At 44.0% G+C, this 22,093-nt stretch overlaps 2 protein-coding genes across 3 annotated transcripts in view; both read left to right on the top strand.

The window, feature by feature from the left end:
- PDE9A (phosphodiesterase 9A) overlaps positions 1 to 10,591 on the top strand; it is a 42,025-nt gene extending 31,434 nt beyond the window's left edge. For both annotated transcript variants that reach the window (XM_052674244.1, XM_052674245.1), the window contains 9 exons: positions 474 to 560; positions 3,450 to 3,554; positions 4,161 to 4,243; positions 5,077 to 5,233; positions 6,353 to 6,466; positions 6,990 to 7,094; positions 8,144 to 8,272; positions 8,455 to 8,550; positions 9,784 to 10,591. In XM_052674244.1, the coding sequence (XP_052530204.1) occupies positions 474 to 560; positions 3,450 to 3,554; positions 4,161 to 4,243; positions 5,077 to 5,233; positions 6,353 to 6,466; positions 6,990 to 7,094; positions 8,144 to 8,272; positions 8,455 to 8,550; positions 9,784 to 9,834 (927 nt within the window). In that variant the 3' untranslated portion in view covers positions 9,835 to 10,591. The remainder of the gene's footprint in view (positions 1 to 473; positions 561 to 3,449; positions 3,555 to 4,160; positions 4,244 to 5,076; positions 5,234 to 6,352; positions 6,467 to 6,989; positions 7,095 to 8,143; positions 8,273 to 8,454; positions 8,551 to 9,783) is intronic.
- Positions 1 to 22,093, top strand: part of PKNOX1 (PBX/knotted 1 homeobox 1) — a 128,613-nt gene that overhangs the window by 14,163 nt on the left and 92,357 nt on the right. The gene's annotated exons all lie outside the window — the stretch shown is intronic.

The raw sequence follows: 22,093 nt of genomic DNA, 5'->3' as shown, positions 1-22,093 counted from the left end.
TAGAACACAAAAATTCCCAAGGAGAAAAGATGTAGATATATTTCTTCAAAGATACCTTGCTTGCTACTGTCATTTTCTGTACAACTAGAACCTCAGCCATCTCCATCACTGATTTAAATGAGCACTAGAACAAGATCATATCCCTCCTGAGTTAGAAAAATGGCTATACTATTTCATGAGAAGGAATTGCTGTGATTCACATGAATCACCATTACTGAAGAGAGGGGCTATGACTCAAACCCTAGCACAAAACCTATGAAGTCCACAGCAATCTGTCTACTTCAAAAAGCTCTCAGAGCCTTTCTGCCTCCCCTCTTGCACTGTTTTTAATCATGCAATCTTCAAACATCTTTCTTTCATCTTGACAAGAGGGCCATGCAATTACTCAATGTGTACAAGGAGGAAATTCACTTTGCAACATATCATAAACCCAACTGACATTTACCATGCCAATAACCTCTCTTTGGCTGCAGATGCTGAGCTGCTTGGAGCATATGTACCATGATCTTGGACTGGTCAAAGACTTCAACATCAACCCCATCACATTAAAGAGGTGGTTGGTAAGTGTTTCAAATTACTGATGTTTGCAATCTTTCTAGTACAAAACAAAATACCGAAACCAGGAATTCATTTGGCTCACACAAGTTATCCCTCTAAAAGCAGTAAACTATACAAATTCTTAAAATTTGAGTCCTTCAGCAAATGTTTGCATTCTTGTGGTCACTGATCACAATTCTTAATGACAGTTTTTTAACTGCCTTGCATTGGTTTGCTGAGCTTTCTATTGCAGAGAGCAGTTCATTTCAGTGAATGCTCTTGGTACCAAATGGAAGCGGAGATGGGTGTCTTCAGATATGGCCAGAAAACCTCAATTTATAGATATCTAAACAGTGGGAATCCAGTGGATGTGCCAGGCTCTTTTCAGTGACACTCAGTGACAGGTGAAGAGGAAACAGGCACAGAATGAAACACAGGAAATTCCATACAAAAATGAGAAAGAACTTCTTTATTGAGAGGGTGACAGAGCACTGGCACAGCCTGCCTGGAGGGGTTGTAGAGTCACCTGCTTTAGCAGGGGGTTGGACTACTGATATCCAGAGGTTTCTTCCAACCTCTATGATTCTGTGTTTCTGTGATTTGATGTGTTAAATCACAAGGAGTAAAAGAGCAAGATAGGACGGAAAAGGAATTGCTGAGAAGCTAAATAACTTTCTTTCTCTTAGTCTTTATTGTTGAGAATGTGGGAGAGATAAAAGACATGAAAAGGGCAAGAGCATACCAAAAGTAAGATGTCTGAAGAGGCACTGGAGCATTAAAAAATCAGAGGTATCAGATCCAAGGAGGAGCACAAGAAAAACAAATTTCTAAAAAGCTTAACATTGGCTTTCTCAGAAAAACCCATTGTGTTCCTAGAGGACGAGGAACAGTAAATGTTCTGCCAAATTATTTAAGAAGGATCTGATGACACTCTGAGCTACAGTTAGTAAAACTTACTCCTCCAGTCAGCAAGCTGATCTAAATAAGAATTAAAAACATCATGTTCATTATATGGATGTTTCATATGATTCTGGTAAAGAAGAATTATGTCTCGACAGTCTCTCCTAACTATTTGAAGAGTATGCAGAGAATGGAGAAGGTTGCTTTGAATGATTACCTCCAGAAAGGACTTAACAAATTCCATACAGAAGGTGTCTAGGAAAGAAACACAAAGCCTCATTCCAACAAGAACAGCAAGAGCAGCAGCATGCACAGGGCTGAAGTTATCCCTGCTTGGGGTGCTGCTATGGGCTGATTCCAACAAGGCATTAGAGTGATTAGAGCTGGAATAAGAGATAAATGGACTGATGTTACCAGGTCTCTAGATAAGGAATAAGGTTGGAGCTTATTGTAGGAGCTAATGTAGGACTGGTTTAGCCATTATAAAAGAATGCTATGAATACACTAATTGGGAGAGAAAAAATGATCAAGACGGGGGAAATCTCTCCCCAAAGAAGGCAGATGAAAAGGTTAGTAGTGCAGAGCTTAAAAAGCAGATGAGCAAAAAGGGTAGGATGAAACCCAATATAATCAAGGCTAAGACAGAGCAGATGAAACAGAAAATTTCCTCCTCCCGTCTCACAGCCTGAAAACACAGGAAACAAGGTGATATGTCAACACACGTAAACATGCTACCCACCAGCACTACAGCAGGCAGCTTCCTATTAGTCTGCATTCCGAGTCATTTGCTAGTGCTAGCATTTGAGAACAATACGAGGAGCTTTGTATGTATTTTGCACAAACCTACAGCAGGGAGAGGATTCCTCTCTCAAACACCAGTTTCACAGAAGGCTGATTAAAAAACCCGAAGGGCTCTGCTTCCACTATGTCACCTCCTCAGGCGTAGCGTGGGCACCAGTTTGAACGTAAGTGGGTGAGAAAAAGCCACCTCCTGCATGCACTTGCTTTCCTACCGCTACATACGCTGGCTGTGGAAATGTTCCAGGAAGCAGAGGGAAGGATGACTAATACTGCCCAATCACTACAGTGCTCTGAGTCAGGACTCCCCGGGGATGTGCAGAGCTCTTCTGTAGTGTATACATCACATCCCTCTGTGTCGTACAGTGCCTGGGCACAGCCACATGTCCATGCGGTGGCTGTGAGATGCCACCCACCACTCGCAAGCCTGGTTGGATAGCAGGAAACATTTCTTCTCAGAAGGATTGGTGTGGCACTGACACAGGCTGCCCAGGGAGGTGGTGGTGTCGCCATCCCTGGAGGTGTTCAAGAGCTGTGTGGATGTGGCACTGAGGGCCATGGGCAGTAGGCATGGTGGGGGTGGGCTGATGGTTGGACTGGGGGATCTTAGTGGTCTTTTCCAACACAGACTATTCTATGAGTTATTAATATAAATTAATGACATATTTCTGAAGTCCATATTGCAAAAGAGCTTTTGCAGTGAAGCCGACAAATATTTCATGAACATTGAAAACCCAAAGGTCTCTTGGCTTCACACAGAGCCTTGAGGCCTCCTAAAAGGCAGATCCTCAGTTGAAGGGTTTGATCCTGATGAGGCTTGAGGACTCTTACAGGAAATTTATCCTTTGGAAGGATGCATTAAGCAAGAAGAGTTCTGGGGGGTGTACTTTGAGCTCTCTGCATACTGTTGATGTTTGCCCGCTGTGCAGTTTGAAATGCCAATTCAGTGTCACAGCACAGTGCCCTCTCTCCAGCCTGGGTTGCACCTCTTGCAGGCTTCATCTGCCAGCAGATCTGGAAGACAGCAATCTCTTATCCTTCCCCAGAATCAGACCCTTGAGCTGTCACCCTGTCCTAGCACATTAGGATGCTGGGCTCTGCAGGGCTTTGTGGAGCCAAAGGGTGTTTACAGGAGGGACGAAAAGCACGCATGTATATATTTTCACAAAGAAAATGACTCTCCTTCATGACCACTCTGCACCCTTTCCCCGCAGCTTTGCATTCATGACAACTACAGAAACAACCCGTTCCACAATTTCCGGCACTGCTTTTGTGTGACCCAGATGATGTACAGCATGATCTCACTCTGCAGTCTTCAGGTATGCATATTTCTGTGCAAACTACATCTGATTCAGTTAAAATCACCTTTTTTTTTTTCTTTCTTTCTTTCTTTTCTTTTTTTTTTTCTTTTTTTTTTTTCTTTTTTTTTTTCTCCATAGCTATACAGTTTCCAGCTTTTCTTGCCAGGAAGAGTAGGGAGAAAAACTTATCTGAATGGAAGTTCATTCTATTCAGAAGACACTGTATTAGTTTTTCTCACTCTTGTCATGGATTTAGTTAATAAGCATGTCACGGCAGCTATGCCCCAGCCCAGCCTTAACTTATCAAGATGCTCAAGTGACTTGTAAGGGACAGTGGTACTATCTCAGTGCTTTTATATCATCTCTGAAATAAATTTTGAGAAAATTGGCTTCTCTGTGCTGCTGCTATTTAATATAACAAAGGTAAATCTGAGTCATTTCTGCTGGAAGGGAAGGCGGAATTCTCTTTCTTCGCTGAAATAAACTGACATACAGAAATATACTTCATTTTGCTCAGTTTGCCTCTCCTTGAAGTGTAAATGTGGGGTTTTTTTCAATTCTGTTCATTTCTGGGGACAGACTTAATAGAAATCACAATACTACATTAACGTGTTTATTTTGCAGGAGAAATTTTCCCAAATCGACATCTTGATTCTCATGACCGCAGCAGTGTGCCACGACTTGGACCATCCAGGCTATAACAACACGTAAGTCTGCTTGTGCTTGCCTTGGGTTCGGCTGGGGAGGTAAGGCCAGCCGGCATTTTTGGTGGATCAGGTTTTCCTTCTCACAGCTTGAGCTGGCAGTGGCCTTCCCCCAAGGCCCTACTGCTAGCTCATACATGGGCCAAGGCAGGAAAGCTCAGGTTGGGTTGGGGCTGCCAGCTGGCCTTGGCTCTGAAAAGAAAAGGCTTTTTTATATTTCTGCCTCAGATCTTCCCCCAGCGCCTGAGAAAACAAGGTAAATATTTCAGAGAGGAGAGAATGAGTGCAGAAATGGGTATAGTTCTACTAAGTGAGATGGAATATTTGCACAAAAAGTGCCAAGGGATATTTGACTTGCACATTATTTGGCAATTACAAATGATGAAATGTACATTATTCTATTTATTATCGTACTGGAAAATAGCTTTGTTGACACATGGTCACCTTTGTGTGCATGCACATATGAAAAACAAAATGTGATAATCTAATACATTTGCAGATACTCATTAAATAAGGGCAGAACTCAGTTGACTGAGATCAGTAAGAATCTGTCCGTCAGCATCAGCAGGAGTTGGATGAAGCCAGGTTCCTTCTGTGTTTGCTTTATGTCATTTTAAGCTACTTGGTTAAACAGGATAGATAAATAAATAAATAAGTGGAGGGGAAGAGTGCCTGAGATGATATTAAAGTAATATCCGTCTTCTCTAAAAATCTGATTTAGTATTAGCAATAAAAACCGAACTGCAGCTAATTGAATAAGCATTCAGAAGAATGTAAATAAAAGGAAGCAGCTGGTGTGCGTCTGCAGGAGCTCTCATTGTTTTTCTTTACATCAGCTATCAGATAAATGCACGAACGGAGCTGGCGGTACGCTACAATGACATCTCCCCACTGGAGAACCATCACTGCGCTGTGGCTTTCCAGATCATTTCCCAGCCAGAATACAACATTTTCTCCAACGTTGACCAGGACCAATTCAAACAGATAAGACAGGTATGAATTCTGGTCCCATCTGTGCAATACAGACTGTTGCTGGAGATGCAGTATGCACAGCAGGGAAGGCTGTGGTGCTGCATCAGTCCCCAGAGGGCAGGACTGAAAAAAGCCCCTCACACTGGGAGGATCCAAAAGGGATTCTTGGAAAATTTCCGAAGGAGCACTCCCTGGAATGTCTTGCTAAGAAATAATGAGCACGTTCTGACTGTTAAAGACTATGACATTTTTTGAAGGAGCCAATTAGCTCTGACTGGGATTATGCTCTCATGCCAGAAGTTTATGCTTTAAGAGAATATTGCATTAGTTTTAAATGTGGGGCTTCTAAATAGGAAAAGATGCTCAACAAAAGAACACTTCTACTGTTGGAAGAGGCTCTGGTGGACTGAGAGTCGTCCTGGCTACTCCTGAGACCAGGAACAATGCTAGGATTCCCATTAGAGCAGTAAGGACCAAAAATTATTTTTAGTTTATACATGATGACTTCCTTGCACACCAGCTGAAACAGTAGATCAGTGTAAGGGCTCATGTGCTGGTCCATTGCGAGCCACTGATTCTGCCAATGCGTGAGAAGCAGGAATGAGCCACAAATGGTCTAATCTGCATAAAAATCTTCAATTTTAAATTAACCACATATTTTCCCATCATAAGTCATGTCTGTCAGGAGCAAACAAAGCTCTACCATATTAGTTGCAGCTGGATATTTCAAAGCCCTTCAAACAAGGAGGATGAGCACTTGAGGACATCCACATCTACTGTTTTTTTTCTCTTCTGTGTTGACTTTTTTAAGAGTCAGTATCAAAGTACATATTGCTTTGCAAGGGGCCAAAAGTGGATCTTGGTGAATAGAAAGTGGCCTTTAACATCCCTTTGTAGAGTTTCTTTCCACAATTAGTCAATCAGAAAGGAAAAATCTCAATGGCTTTGGAATATCACACCAGTTACAGATATTTTCATATACTCTTTGTAACTCTTTTCCAGTTTCCCTGGTGATTTCAGGTCTGATCAGTGTTAACAGTGTAATCATCTGAGGGTTTCTGTGCATAAGCCTCTATTTTTCTCTGCAATAATAGACTTTACAAAGAACAAACTGATGTATTAATATGTTTTCTCTCCTAGGGGATAATTACATTAATTCTGGCTACCGACATGGCGAGACATGCAGAAATACTGGACTCTTTCAAGGAAAAAATGGAAAATTTTGATTACTCAAATGAAGAACACATGACCTGCGTAAGGAGATTTTGTGGATTATCATTTTTCTGTTCTTGTAGATGAGCGTTCATTCGTTTAAAAGTCAAGATTCAAAACACACTGTTAAAAACCAATTTTCTACTCCACCAAAAATATTTAAAATTTGGAATTTCTCTATAGAAAATAGACTACTCCAGCTTTAAAAATCCTGGAGCCTTTAACATCCAGGGAAGACATTCTCCATGGCCTCTGAGTGCTGTTCCACAGAGTACGTGGTCTTTCAGGGTTGATCCTCTTCACACAGCAAGAAGCACATGTCCCACTGGGATTCATCCCAATGTTATAGGCAAAAAAACTGAGGCAGAGAGCATATAGATAAGTAATTTACACAGGGTAACTGGGAGAGTGGAATATAATCCATTTAAGAACCCTCATTTAATCCTAAAGCTGTCCTTTCTGTTTGAGAGCATTTCCCCTCACCATGTTATGGAGATAAGTGTTCTATCTGGAAGAAATAGAGCTGGCATGAAAACTGCAGTATTAAAGTATTATCCTCTTTCAGCTGAAGATGATACTGATAAAATGCTGTGATATCTCCAATGAAGTCCGCCCAATGGAAGTCGCTGAGCCCTGGGTAGACTGCTTGCTAGAGGAATATTTTATGCAGGTAAGAATGAAGGTGCAGCACACTTGCACAGCCAGCCGCTGTGGCTGCATCCCACCTGAGCCATGACAGCTCTGCTGCCAGATAGGCCAGGCTATCTGTAGGACAGAAAGGGTTCATTTATGGAAGGATAGCATGTCAGCAATAGAAGCTGTTCAGAATGCAAGTGAATGCAATTGACTGTGGATCATAGAGGAAAGACAACAGCAACCTAGAAATCCTAATACTAGCAGACAGCTTGTTCTAGCAGCCTTTCAAGGTTGTTTGACATAGAAACGTTTTTTGAGCTAAAAGGGCAAGAGCAGTGGCAGAAGAAAGCTGTCAAGTGAATGATATCGAGTCTTACAAGAGAACTAGTTCAGATTATTTTTTTAACGCATGAACATTTTCTAATGAGAAAGCAGAAGACTTGCTGAGGTGTGCAAGGTCAGATTTAAGCTCCCCAAACCCTGTTCCTCACCAGATTCCCAGCTGAACACAGCTTCTCGCGAGAGACAAATGCCTTGAATGATGTGTCAGGAACACTTCTAGCTCACGGCATCTGCACTTTTTTTGTCACAATTACAATATTCGTGTAACTTACTGTTTCAGTCACCCAATGAATGCACTTTGTGCCCACAGAGTCAGTAGGTGAGAGAAAGTCTACAACAGGATCATTTTGCAAGCACAGTCTGTGACATTGCCCATGAATCCACATAGAAACAGTGAGTTATGCAGTCAAGTAGGTAGCTTAATAAACTCATTTCAGTCAATAGATTTATTCTCCATTGAACAAGCTAGCCAGAACTTGTTTTAATCATTACTAAAGAAGGTCATGTAATTTCTGGTTGAATACCTGCTGATGCTGTGCAGATGTAGCTAATCAGAGTTCTCTTTATTCAGAGGCAGGATGTATTGGCCTGAGGGAAGAATATTGCTATTCCATGTTATCTTCAGACGTTGCTGAGATCTGCATCTGAAAACTGCTGTCCTGTAGCTAGTGGACTCCTTGGTACATTGCTCTCTTGGCTTCTAGCCAAGAATAAAGTTTTTTAACTCTGAATTTGTTCCAGAGTGACCGAGAAAAATCGGAGGGTCTTCCAGTGGCGCCTTTTATGGACCGTGATAAAGTAACCAAGCCAACCGCACAGATCGGCTTCCTGAAGTTTGTTCTCATCCCCATGTTTGAGACAGTAACAAAGGTGGGTCAACCAAGGCCAGAACCAGACCTGGGAGCTTGTGGAGATTCAACACTGGCTCTGGCATGTGTGCAAGTAGCTGTGGGGATATTCATTTCACAGTCTACCTTTAGTCTGTTTCTAGCAGGTGCAGGTTTATGAATACAAAAAGAAATGTTGCACTTCTCTCTCTTGTTTTCACCTAGCTATTCCCTGAAGTGGAGGAGATGATGCTTCAGCCCCTTTGGGAGTCCAGAGACCGCTATGAGGAGTTAAAACAGATAGATGATGCTATGAAAGAGGTAAGCTCTAAATATCTGTTTCATAAAGCAAATGGTATGATTTAGTAAGTTAAACATTGCAATTTAATAGCCATTTAATTCTGAAGCAGTAGGAATGCTTACAGCATCCTTATAAAGGTGAGAACCATATTCATCACACAAAGCTGGAAGCAGGTGGGTGTCACAAACTGTTGGCATGCACATGGGCATCCTCCAGCCACCCCAGCTCAACCATGGGGAGGGAGATGCCAGCAGGAGGGACACCTGAAGGCCAGCCCCAGGGATAATGGCCTGGGGAGTGTAGCAGCAAGTTTCTCTTCCAGGGAGGAAGCTGCCTTCCCCTGGAAGGACCTGGCCTAGGCTAGATAACAGCAAGGTATTCAGGGCCTGTGCAGTTCAAGAAACTGCACCACTGAGGCACAATCTCCTTCTATGGCAAGATACACCTTCCTTGCAGGTCTCTTCCAGTGCTTCTTCCCCTGCTGATACAAGTAAATAAAACCTATCAAAATGGCACCACACTCTGGGGTTTTCTCTGACATGAAAAAATTCATCATGTAGACAGGACTCTCTCTAGCACTGTGTCATTAAAATAAATTGGCAAGTGCCCCAGAGTACTAGTTGTGCTGATATTTCTTGATATATGGGAAATGAAGGTTCATTCACGTGGTTGTCCCTGGATGGATGAGGGGAATGGTGGCTTTTGGCTTTAGATCTCACCTCCTTCCAAGTTGTTTGGAGGAAAACCTCAGCAGCACAAATACTAAAGCTGGTTAATCAGAGAATGTATGTTTTGAGGTCACTGAGTGATAAAGGAGTAGAAAATATTTTATGAGCTCAAAGGAGCGAAAAAGAACGTAAGATAAGAGCAAGATTTTCCATGACCTCTTCATCTTTCAAGCCAAGCTGAAATTTTACTTCTGTTTATAGAAGCTGTCAAAGCAGAAAGTTTATACAAACGGATGGAGCTATAATTAACGGTGTGTTGTTGCAAGAGTTCTTAGAAAAATAAGAGCTGCCTGAATTCAGACATCACCTCAAACAATAAGAGTCAGCGAATAGCCCTAGAGTCTAACAGGAGGGATGATGAGAAACACTGAGTTCTGTTTCCTCCAGACCTAACTTCAGGGCTGTTGAGATGAAACAGGGCCTCCTGTACAACAAATTGTAGGGAGCAGGGTGCTGGAGTCTCAGCAGTGGAAAGCTGCACTGGTTGAGTCTGTGGCGCTAATACTGTTTTGTTCTTCGTTGCAGCTGCAGAAGAAGAAAAGTGACAGCCTGACCACTGGCACTACCGAAAAGTGAGAAGAAAAAGACTTTGAGCAAAATGTTGCCCCTACGGTTATTTTCTTCTTGAGAAACATTGCATTTGCCAAACGGATGTGGCGGAATCCAGCAGAAATGACACTTGGGGTGAGGTGGCCAAGATGGACACCAAGATGGATGCCCTTTCCAAGCGGTGCCACGCAGGCCATGGCACAGCTCCTTCCCCGTTGGGTTTGCCTCTACGGCCAGCACTGGGAACTGCTGTCTCCAGGGACGAAGTGGAGCTGAGCTAAGGAGCTGTTTCTGTTAAACAAACCGCTGGTGTCCAAAACAAATGAAAACTTGTTTTAGTCAAGATCCTGCACATACCTGTACTGCAGTATGCTATTACAGCACAGCTTAACAGATGCTTATGTAATGACAGGGGCCTGGCAGATATTTTTGTTTGCCAGGTAGGCCCTAATAACACATTTCTCTGTATTATCCTATGAATTTTGTAGTGTTCACAGTACATTCAGAAGCCCAGCATAGTGGATGCAGTTTTCTTTTCTGCACTAGAAGTCAGAAGAATCCTTCATGGACTTACAGGTTTGCTTTGTGCCCAGCAGTGTCAGGGGTCCTTTGGCATTAGCAAAGGGGAGCACCACACAGCACCACTGCGCAGGTTTTTATCCTCATGAAGGGAATGCAAAAAGTGACAGCATCAAGAAGAACTTTCAAAGATGTACAGATTTTTATTTTATTTTATTTTTTACTTTTAAACTGATCTGCTAAATAATATATTCTTCTACAGAAAGAGGTGTCGTAGTCGTCCTTGTTTTCTTTTGTGTTATACACTCAGGTAGGACCCAACTTTGCTGCCAGATGAGTGCTTTCATAATGAATACAAGGTGAGGGGCTGTACAGGAGAGGGGAGGGTCTGGTCTCCTGAAGAGAAGAAGCTTTGGTAACATTTCTGGTCTTACAACCACATCACAAGGGCAACACTTCCAGCAATGTCTTCATAGAGGCAGGAGCCCAGATGCCGCTGTGGGCTCCAGTGCACTGCCTCACCATGCAAATCTCCTTCCCACCAGCCATGACAGGTGAGCCCACACCAGGCTGCTCATCCACTCCGGTCTTCTTGCAGTGGAGAAAGGCCGCCCTATACACACAAGGCCTTCTCCTCACACAGCTTGGCTGCCATGGCACTGAGCCACATGCCTGCCTCCTGGCACCACCTATTCGTCCTTGCACACCTCCTCAGGCCCATGGGGACCCACAGTCAGCTCTCTCTATCAATGCCTCTGCCTTCCTGGCTCCTTTACCAGCTATCTGTGCATGTGCCTTTGGGCTTGCTGCAAGCAAACAGAAGCAGGGCCTGACCCTTGGATTTGCACAGTCCTAGGGGAGCCCCAGGGAGATGAGAAGATCCGAGTGTGGGGTCAGCTCCAAGCTGCACAGACATCCTCACAAATGAATGAACTAAGCCCTAGATTTGATTAACCTCAAAACTTGTGGTACTTGGGAGCTGGATCTGGGCTGTGTGGTCTGGGCCTTTTCTTCTGCACTAAATCCTGTAATCCAAAGTACATTGTGACCCAGATTGTTTTGCTGTGGAATTCTTCTCTTCTTTTTCACAAATAAATCAAATTTACCATCTCTACTTGAGCGGATTTCCGTCACAAATCAGCTCCCAAAGCAGATGTGCTGTGCAGGAGCTATAAACAATTGCTCAGGACATGCCAAGTCCTGCACTGAGCTAGTTATATTAGATGAGAAAACCTGCTGTAGGAACACGACTGCACCCTCCTCCCATTAAAATTGTTTAAGGGCTAGATCCTGATAGGAAGTTTTGTTTCAGTGGAAGGATTTGCTCTAAATCATAAACCCTAGTCCAACAGGGACTTATGCATGTGCTTAACTCCCACATGCCTCACTGGGGACCCTGGCATACAGTAGCTAATCGCATAGTGCAAGCTCCAGAGCTTTCCCTAATTGAAGTGCATGGAATTTTTGTAATGGATGATTCTTACTGCTTGTTTTGGCTCTGTTATTTGACTGAGCAACCTGAAGAGCAACCTGTGGAGAAAGGATAGAGAGATGCTGGTGCAATCCCACTGATCTTATTGGAAGTTCTACAGAAATGTGGTGAAGCTAATGACTGTCATGATGCTGCCATACGTGGTGTGGCTTACTGGAAGCAGGGAAATAACCAGGCTGTTGTTTAGAGACAGTTGTGATAGAGAACCTATGCAATCACGACCAGATGATACATACAGGAATGCCACAACATTCTTTAATCTCTGGAGTGACAATTTAATCTCTGGAGAGACAATAAAACTATAGAATCTTCCCAACATAAGTTTAACCAAGGGGAGTGTAAGGCGTTCTCTCATAATTCTAGTTTCTTTTACGTTTTCCAAAATATTTGATGCTGTGATTCATACGCAAATGAACAGATTTGTGAATCTTGGCAATCAGCCTATTAAAATGTCACACATTTTCAGGGTGACATTCTAAAACTACACTTAGCATGAAAATGAAGTTTTCTGAGACAGCCAGACAGATGTCTGAAGTGTGTTCTAATCTTTTCTCTCCCTAATTCACTGACTGAGAGTGAATACTGTACCTCAGATTTTGCTCTACTCCATGGTAGATGCATGGTGAAGAACTTTATGCGATCCATTGCACACATCTTTTCAGCATCGTACTGCGTACAGCGTTACTTTGCTGCTCACAGGTGAACATGAAACAGTTTGAAGCTGTTCCATGCTGCTTAACTTGAAAAACTAATGATGAGCCCTGGGACTTCTAATTTTTTTTTTTAAATGCTGAGATCCCACAGTCCCACATGCACTATATTCTCAAGTACAGCTTTCGTAATCAGATCAAACCACAGCTACAGTGTAACTACACGTCTTGGGGAGGAAATGGCTTTTTATAAATGTGAGTGCCCCCACAGCAGCCAATTTGCAATGAAAATTTACTGTGTGTTAAATACATGGGTTATGTAATGCCGGAGAAATATCTGTACGTGGAAACTGCTAATCTCAGTGCTGCCTCTGAGCAGCAATAACAACAGCATCTGTTCCATATGGGAGCGAACAGAGGGTTGGTGCACAGCGCGAGCCCACTGGGGAAGCCCTGTCAAGCAGCATTAAATCCTCCTGCCTCGACAGCAGGCCTTGCTGAAAGCTCCCCCCTCACTTGGCAAACTCCAAAGACAGAACAAGTCTTATCTTTGTGCTTGGTTTGTGGTATTAAAAGCATGCATGCTTCTTATCCTCCTCTCATATTGCTCTGTCCTGTTGTGAAGGTTTCTGCAAGGCAGCAGATACAGTTGGCATCACACCTGCCCTGCTCAGGCCTAATTTCTCTGTATTTACCACATTCCCACACTGCCATTTCCTCAGTTTCCTGTGGGCCTCCTAAAATGTGCCTGGATGCCACAATAGTACATGAGACTGCGTCTGGCTCCACCACACCCAAAGAACAGATGGGAATGTGATGGGGATATTTGAGGGACATGGTTTAGTGGACAAGATGGTGATGAGTTGGAGGCAATGATCTTGAAGGTCTTTTCCAACCTAAGGATTCTACGATTCTATGATTCTATGTATGGGCATGGTGGTGGTGGTTGTTTGATGGCTGGACTAGATGATCTTAAAGGTCTTTTCCAATCTTAATAATTCTAGGATTCTATGATTTCACTGGTCTTTATAGCAAGCCTTGCTCTTCCACTGGCTTCAAATCCACCTGGAGTAGGTCGCCAAGCCAGGGCTTTTCTCTGCTTTCTGTGCAGCACCTCATGGTGCTCACTGCAAACTACTCCTCAGTGACACAGCCTGGAGCTGCTATTTCCAGAAAACGTGACTTCATAGAAACTCCTGGCCAGAAAACTTACTGGACATCCTCATAAACAGAGAAGCTGTAACTAACAAGCCAAGAACCTCTTTCTTCATCACCCAATTGTGCTAAGAGCTGTCCCATTGGCAGTCACGCTTCTCACCACTTCGCACACACCAAAAAAAAAAGCCTTCTGACTCCTCTGGCACATAATCAAGGGCTGCAGGTGTGCTCAGGCACACGCTCACATTCAGAATCGCTATCTGTGGACATTTTTATAATACTGCTCTTGGCACTGTTGCAAGACAAACGTAGAACCAGGAGGGCTTGGAAAGCTCAAGTAGCCTTGTCACAGCCAATGCTGGCTATGATAACTCAGGAAAAATCTCTGTTTTCCAGCTTGTGTGGAAACACACTTACTGCCTGGCTGATGGACATGGCGGAGCCCTGTCCCTGAGGGTTTGGTGGCGACAGGAGCCTGGAACAGCTCAGTTTCTTTCCACAGGAACTGCCCTGCTGCAGTGCTGAGCTCTGGATAGCTGGGACACTCCAGGCTAGAAAATACAAGAAAAACAGTATGAAAATGTATAAATCCTCATCAAGCCTGTGTCTCCAAGTCATACCTTCTAGCATTTACACTTAAAGGAAGCTTATTATGGGCACATAGCATACCCTTGCAATTTCTCAGCTTCTTTTCATTTTCATGGAATCTTAGAATGGTTTGGGTTGGGGGAAACTCAAAACCAAGCTGCCCCAACTCCTGCCATGGGCAGGGCTGCCCCCCACCAGCTCAGGCTGCTCAGGGCCCCATCAACCTGGCCTTGAGGGATGGGGCGGGCACCACAGCTTCTCTGGGCAGCCTGGGCCAGGGCCTCACTGCCCTCTGGGCAAGGAATTTCTTCCTGACATCTAATGTAAACCTCCTCTCTTTTAGTTTAAAACTGGTTCCCCTTTCATCCAAGTTTAGTTTCTGAGTGCCCATGGCTCACTTCTGACACAGCACCTCTTCAAGAAGAAGAGCACAATGTGGGCATTGTACAAGTGATGGATGCACTGGTCTCTCACCACTGGTCCTTGAGCCACCACCACCCTTGGTGACACTGCAATGGCAGCTGCAAACACCTGGCAAGGTAAAGGTGACACCAATGAGGCATTGGTTTTGAGAGTGGTTTGCTCCTTCTAGCCTTGTCTCAGAGAGCTGCTGTTTGGTGGTTGTTGGCATTTCAAATGGGAGCTCCAGGGAGACATCACTGCAGCAGTCCAATGTTTGAAGTGGATGCCCCATCCCTAGAGGCATTCAAGGCCAGGCTGTATGTGGCTTTGGGCAGCCTGGTCTGCGGTTGGGGGACCTGCACATAGCTGGGGTTAAAACTAGATGGTCTTTGAGGTCCTTTTCAACCCAGGCCTTTCTATGATTCTATGATTCTTCATCTTTTTGTGTACGCTGGATGGGTTTTTTTTCAAGCACTTTTTCATTTGGATCTGCAGTGCTCAGTCTGCTTTCCACATCCACATGTGGAGGTAGCAGCACTTTGGTACTGCTGCGGATAGTGCTTTGCTCCACATTAGAATCAAAGAATTATTATGACTGGGAAAGACCTCTGAGATCGTCCAGTCCAATCAGCATCCCAACACCTCCATGCCTACTAACCACGTCCCTCAGTGCCACACCAAAGCCGTCCCATCAGACTTTTGCGTGTGGGGCCATAGGGGATGGCATCAGAGGCTGAAATCACCCCTAGCAGTGTAATTGCAGATGTGACTGAGTAGGGGCCAGCCCATATGAAGAGATTTGAACAGTCCAGAGGGAGTTTGGGAAGGCTGGGAGTGGGGAAAGAATCCTCTGCTGGTCTCCTCACAGCTTTAGGAAAGAAGAGCAACAGGGATAAGAGGGGTTCCCATTTAACGAGCAGATACCACCCCATCCCACCCCACCCCCAGGCTGCAGAGAGGCAGCCACTTATCTCTTCAGGGAAGAGCTGAGGAAATAAGTCTCTAGGGGTTATAGGACAACAAGTCTAAAACAACATGTACCTCAGAAAGTTCACCGGGGCGATGTGCGCGTTGTAAACGACAATTTTATACCTTCCACACTGTACTTTTGTTTCCCCCTGAGACTTTGATCCTCTCAGTCACACTGGCTACTGTGTATGTTGCCAAGGGCAAGCCCTGGTGCTGGGCCTCATCCTGCACCCTTGGCTGGCAGAGGACATGCTGCTCGCCTTGAGGAAGGTCGTGGATGTCCAGAGCCAGCAGAGGCCAGCACAAACTTCACTTGCCTGTCTGCACCCAGGGTCCTCCACCACCCCAAAGTCCACGTATCTCACCTGCTTTACCTTATCCTGCCAGCCATTCCATCTACTCATCCTTCAGGGTCATCTTTGCATTGACCCTTCATGTCACCACTCACATCCACGCAGAGAGCACAAGAGACAAGGATATGGCAGAGCACTCGCTTCACCAGAAGGAGAGCATATTTAAAAAGCAGAAAAAATGTATTCCCGTGGTGACATCTTGGTTTAATTATGCATTTATTTCATTTATTTAATTATTTTGACTAAGGGGACAATGTTGAGTGCTCAGATAATGGCACCAACAGTTTTGAACTTCACTGAATTGTTGGCAAACTTCATTCAGGTTGGTATTAAGAAAAATCTATTCTCAGAAATAATGGTGAGGCAGTGGCACAGGCTGACCAAGGAGATGGTGGAGTCACCATCCTTGGAGGTGTTCAAGAACCATGTGGATGTGGCACTGAGGGACGTGTGGCACTGAGGGACACAGTTAATGGGCATGGTGGGGATGGGCTGGCTTAGGTAATCTTTGTGGTCTTTCCAACCTTAATGATTCCATGATAGAGGTGTTGGACACAACCAGGACTCCACGTGTATTTTTTGCATGAAAATACATAACATTTAAAAAGCTTATGACCTGATTAATACAAAGTCTGTACCGATTAGTATGGCAGACCTCTGTTTTTCAAACGTCATCTTTGCAGTCTAACTCAGGAGACTTTTTTTTTTTTTTTTCAAAACTTGAGATTAAATTCATTATTTCTAATGTGACAATCTTATAACACCTCTGAATCTATCTCTAGGACAAAGGTCTTTTCTCATCCCAGCTGTTAAATTTTAACTAAGGAGACAACAATCACCTTTAAAGACATACTGTACAGAGAGGACGTGGTAGCGTGACTTACAGGATGAACTCAACGTTTGCAGAACAGCAATGGTGTTTGCAGACTGTAAAAGAGAGTGACAGTCCCAGGAATGTTCTTTCAACAGAGGTGAATCCTGGGCTGCACTGCACGGGATGACTTGATCCTCATCCACTGAGGTCAAAATCAAAGACCTTTTGCCTGAATTACCTTATTTTTGTGTGTATACATATATATATAAGCTCTGTTGAGTTTAGAGCTTCTCTGTATCAACCCTCTGAACACAAGGACAGCACAGCACCTCCTTCTGTGTTGGAGGCAAGAACTGGCACTGCAAAACCAGCAGGAAAGAGGATGTTGCCCTCTCTAACATGGGCTTTGTATTTGAGGATAAAACAGAGGACTGTGCTGGCCCTCATCAAGAAACAAAGCATTGGGCACTGCTGCCAAGTAACCAAGATAGCAAATAAGAAATCCATAAAATAATAAACCACCTGGACACAAGAGTTAAATCACAGAGTCACGGAATGGTAGAACGGTTTGGATTCAAAGAGATCTTAAAATCACTTGATTCCAACCCCGTGCCATGGGCAGGGACACCTCCCATTGGATCACGTTGCCCCATTCAATCTGTATGTCAGCACCTTCACCCTTTTGGCATGGTTTTGCAACCACAACACAGCACTTAACAAAGCATGTTTGGCAGCTAGATTTGGATATGCTTTTACATAGAGCCCTCATTAACAAAGATCACAATTAAGCAAGCAGTGAGTGCAAGATTGGCAGAAGGGTGGGCCCAGCAGCCTTACAGTTTTGTGCTATATGATGACTGTAATGTTTACATCAGACATCATTATACCCTTCTCTGCCCAAATGCAGATTCACTAGTCAGCACCAGCTCCATTCATTTCCCAGACTGCCCAAATCTGAGACCTTTAAGCGTCTGCAGTTTCTCACTTTCTTCAGAACTTCAGCATTATCTACTCTAACAAGAACCCCTTTCTTAGCCCATCTAAATTCATATCTACATAAAAGTACCATAATAACAAGAAAGCATACAGCAGTTTGGCATCTCCTCTTATGCAGGCACTTACTGTTCAAACATGTCCTAGAAGAGTAGGAATGATATCTGTCTTTCCACAGGTGAAGAGGGCTAATAATTTGAAAGGACTCTGCATCTTTGGAGGCGTGCCACACAAAGCACAACATTTTATTACCCTTCTTGCAGAACACATTGCCCTGGGCAACCTGCTCTAGTGGGTGGCAACTCTGCCCAAGGCAAGGGGCTGGAACTGGCTGGGCTTTAAGGTCCCTTGTAACCCAAACCACTTTACAAGTCTACAAACACACACCTGTAAAAGCCCTCGACACTTCAAACCTTTCTGCCTTGAGTACTTTTCCATAAGTAATGTGCATCAGCCACCCAGAGGCTCTGTGACCCCAGGCACAGCTCCCCAGAAGGATAAGTAAGACACGCAGCCACTGAAACCACAAGAGCTAGAGACAGAGCTCACCCTCTCAACACTGAGACCACCATGAATTATTTTCCACATCTACTTCCTTCAGACCATGATGAGATGAAGCCATCAGCCATTTTGCAGTGATCCCTGATTTGTAGTGAGGGTATTGGGTGCACATTACCCCGGAAGGTTTCAGCTCAATTGTAACCCTGACTCCTAGTTTTCATCTATTACATCTAAACACTTCAGCTTCTGCTTAGCTCTGATAAGAACACTTCTAAATTGGTTATCCACAGACTAACAAAATAAAACATGGGCATTTCATTTGGACGCCTTTCAGCTTGAAATACATCCCACCTTCTTGAAGAACAGCCACATCACCAGGAAAGGGATGTCTGTAAGGATGAAAAGGAAATGGGTGTCTCCTTTCCCCAAGGGAAGTTGGATCAGATGTCATTAGTTCTCTCTTCACCTCTAATCCTGTACACTGCTTTCTGATGCAGGAAGACTTCATACTGTGATAGCTCTGAATCATCGTGCAGTTTACAAATGCTAAGTATGGCTTCTACCTCAAGGGTAGCATATCACAAGCGGGACATTAATTCAGATGGCAAGAGGAAGGAAAGCTTTTGCAATGTGTACCCCAGGATGGCTGAGAGGATGATGGCAGTACTCTGATCATGATGAATGTTCTCATTCCTCAGAGAAAGAGAGGGAGGGAGGGAGAAGGAGAAAGACAGAGGAAGTCATAGGGATGAGGAACTCAATAGACTGCCCAAGGAAGTGGTGGGGTCACCATCCCTAGAGGTGTTGAAGAACCATGTAGATGTGGCACTGGGGGATGTCATTAGTGGGCATGGTGGGGGTAGGCTGGTGGTTGGATTAGATGGGCTTAGAGCTCTTTTCCAAGACCTTAATGATCTGTGATTCTACAAAATTACACTTTCCAAGAATAAAGTTTCTGGTGCAAACCTATGTGTGTATTTCAGCTGAAGTTGCTCAGTTGGCTTATGGCAGCAATGCTCACAGGGTTTCTCCTGCTGCAGTCCAGGAAAGACATGCTGTCTGCACTGACTCAGCCCCTGGCAGCTTGTGCTGAGACAGCTCCCTCACTCCTGGACAGAGATCTGAGGGGTAAGGTGGTACAGAAGTTTCTATGAGGAGCTTGTCTGAACACTTGGATCCAGACTTTCTCTTCCTCCTCTAGATCTTGCCTAGTGTTAATCCTACACGTTCAGCTTATCTGTTGACTTTAAGTTAGGACAATTTAGATATGCTTTCCTCTTGGATTATATAGATTTATTGTAAGCTGGGAACACTGTGCTCAACTCATTTAAGTGCAAAGAGTCCATTAAGCTCCAAATAGGATGAAACAAACAACCCTAGGGCAAAAAGCAGCTTCGCTCTTCCCAGAAAGAGCTTTTCCTGTAAGTCAGAGTGTATGACAACAACCACGAGCCTGTCAGCTGGAAATCAGTGCCTCCCACTGCCTGGGGACCAGGGCAGAAATGTCATTGCAGAGTCACAATGACAAACTTCACCACTACCCGGTGAATGAGGGCTCATTACAGCAAGAGGTCAGCACCTTGTGCTCCCTCATAAAGGCTGGGGTTCGCAGGACCTCATTCAGCTAGAGCCAAGGCAGAAAGGAGCCTGATGCACACATTGTACATGCTGGCAGTGAAGATGCAGATTGCTGCAAGCTGGGTGGACCAGCTCAGGAGCTCACTGTACACAACAGAGCACCATTTCCTGACACTTTCTTCATCTCTTGAAACTTTGATGTAACCTATTTTTAAAAATGGCTTTTTTCCTTAATATATTAATTTTTAAATAGGCTGAAGCCAACAAACTCTGTTCAGGTTCATTGGCCTTGGCAAGTGAGATCACCTCAGTTCTCGCCTGCAGATGAAAGAGGCGGCATCTCTCCTGGTTTCCATGTCACCAATAGGTGAGGGACGGATGGGGGAAGCCCATAGTACCCCCCTGGAGAGCACTCACAGCAGGGCCATTTGTCTGTTCCTGAGCTCTTTTTCTGAGCTGCTGGGTGCAATTGCATACCTTGCTCAGAGAGCTGTATCATGCCAGGGACATGCGTGGGGACAGCCTGATACCTGCCACTTGTGTCAGCGTGACACCAGATGTCAGATCCCAGATGGAGCAGGAGTGCCGGGTGCCGTGCCAAAGCACAGGTGGTGTGCGGGAAGGGAACCGAGCCGAGAAGACATCAGGTCAGCAGGAGAGCATGGATTTCCTCTACACAATCTAGATAATACAGCACACAGCCAGGCTTCCGAGAAAGCATAAAAAAGCAAATAGGGCAAAAAAGGCTCTTGGTTTTTGATTTTTTCAAACCCATTTTTAGTGTTTTCCTAAACACAGCCATTATTTATTAACAGGAAGAAAAGGATGCAGCAGCAGCTTTTCCACGCAAGGTAGCTGACACGTAAATCTTAGAAAACTGAGAACTACTGTGGTGATGTTTGTTGTTGGGTTGTTTTTTATTATTTTATTGTTCTTGCTGAAAGTGGCCTCAAACAAGAAAGCCCTGCCTTGCTTACACTGCAGAATTTCCTGGTCATGTATTCAGCAAACAGAGTCTATGCAAATCTCAGACATTGATTAATGATCACAATTATTATTTCCTTGGAGATAAGAAGCCTTCATTTTCTAATGGCTGTTCTATCTGCCGAGTACAACTACCCTTAGATATGATGAATTTTTATTTTAGGTAAAGCCAAATGGCTCGTAGATAGCAATAAAAATTCTTGGACAGGCCAGGAAATAGGAAAAATTGGGTGATGGTTGGTTTTAATTTATATAGCTGATGTGTCACATCCTACCTTTCTTGTGATTTGGATTATTGGAGAGCAAAGGAAGCACTCCAGTCTGAAATACTGCAATTATAAAGTCAGTGGAAAAATCTAAGGCACTCAACATTAAACAAAACTAACCAGAATTTATACAAGATGCTGCCATCTTGACAGGATGCTGAGGAGAAAATACAGTAACACAGTTCTTATTTAAAATCACAGAACCTTAGTGGGATCCAACGCAGCTGTAGATGTCGTTCATCAGGCTCTCCTCCTAAAAATCTGCACAGGCAGAGTGTGAGAAGTACGTTTTAATTGGTATTTTTCGCATTGAATACTTTGTTTCCTAACTGCTTTTCCCTGGTTGCTACTTCAGAAAGGACCAACACCAACAGCGACTTTCTTGCACATAGGCAAAAACTCAACAGGGTCACTGCTGAGTGCTCAGCTCTCCTCATGTATTTCCCATATAACTTATCTCCAGAAAATCCTGATGGCAGCAGCTTAATATACACTCAACTTTAGGGTAACATACACTAAAGGACATTTCTCCAAGTAATAGCGGAAAAAGACAGCCAAGAAAAACAGATCTAAGGGTATTTGAGATTGCTAAATTACATAAACGTATCTTGTGCAATACACATACAAACATTGAGGCGTAGCCTACAACATTATGTAGGGTGAGCCTCACCTCTGTGCCAGGAAAGATTATAAAACAAATCCTCGTGGACTCTATGTTAAGGCACATGGAAGGCAGGGAGGTAGTATGAGACAACCAGCATGGCTTCACCAAGGGTAGGTCCTGCCTGACAAAACTTGTGGTCTTCTATGATGGTGTAATCGCATCAATGGACAAGAGAAGAGACATTGATGTCGTCTATCTGGACTTCAGTAAGGCCTTTGACACAGTCCTCCCATAACATCCCTCTCTCCAAAATGTAAAGATACGGATTTGATTGGTGGTCTGTTTGGTGGACAAAGAACTGGTTGTGAGATTGAACCCAGATAGTGGTGGTCAATGGCTCAATGTTCAGATAGAG

The sequence above is a fragment of the Tympanuchus pallidicinctus genome, unplaced genomic scaffold (assembly GCF_026119805.1).
Source record: "Tympanuchus pallidicinctus isolate F22 unplaced genomic scaffold, pur_lepc_1.0 scaffold14, whole genome shotgun sequence".
NCBI classification, from domain to species: Eukaryota; Metazoa; Chordata; class Aves; order Galliformes; family Phasianidae; genus Tympanuchus; species Tympanuchus pallidicinctus.
This window is presented reverse-complemented; position numbering and strand designations above follow the sequence as displayed.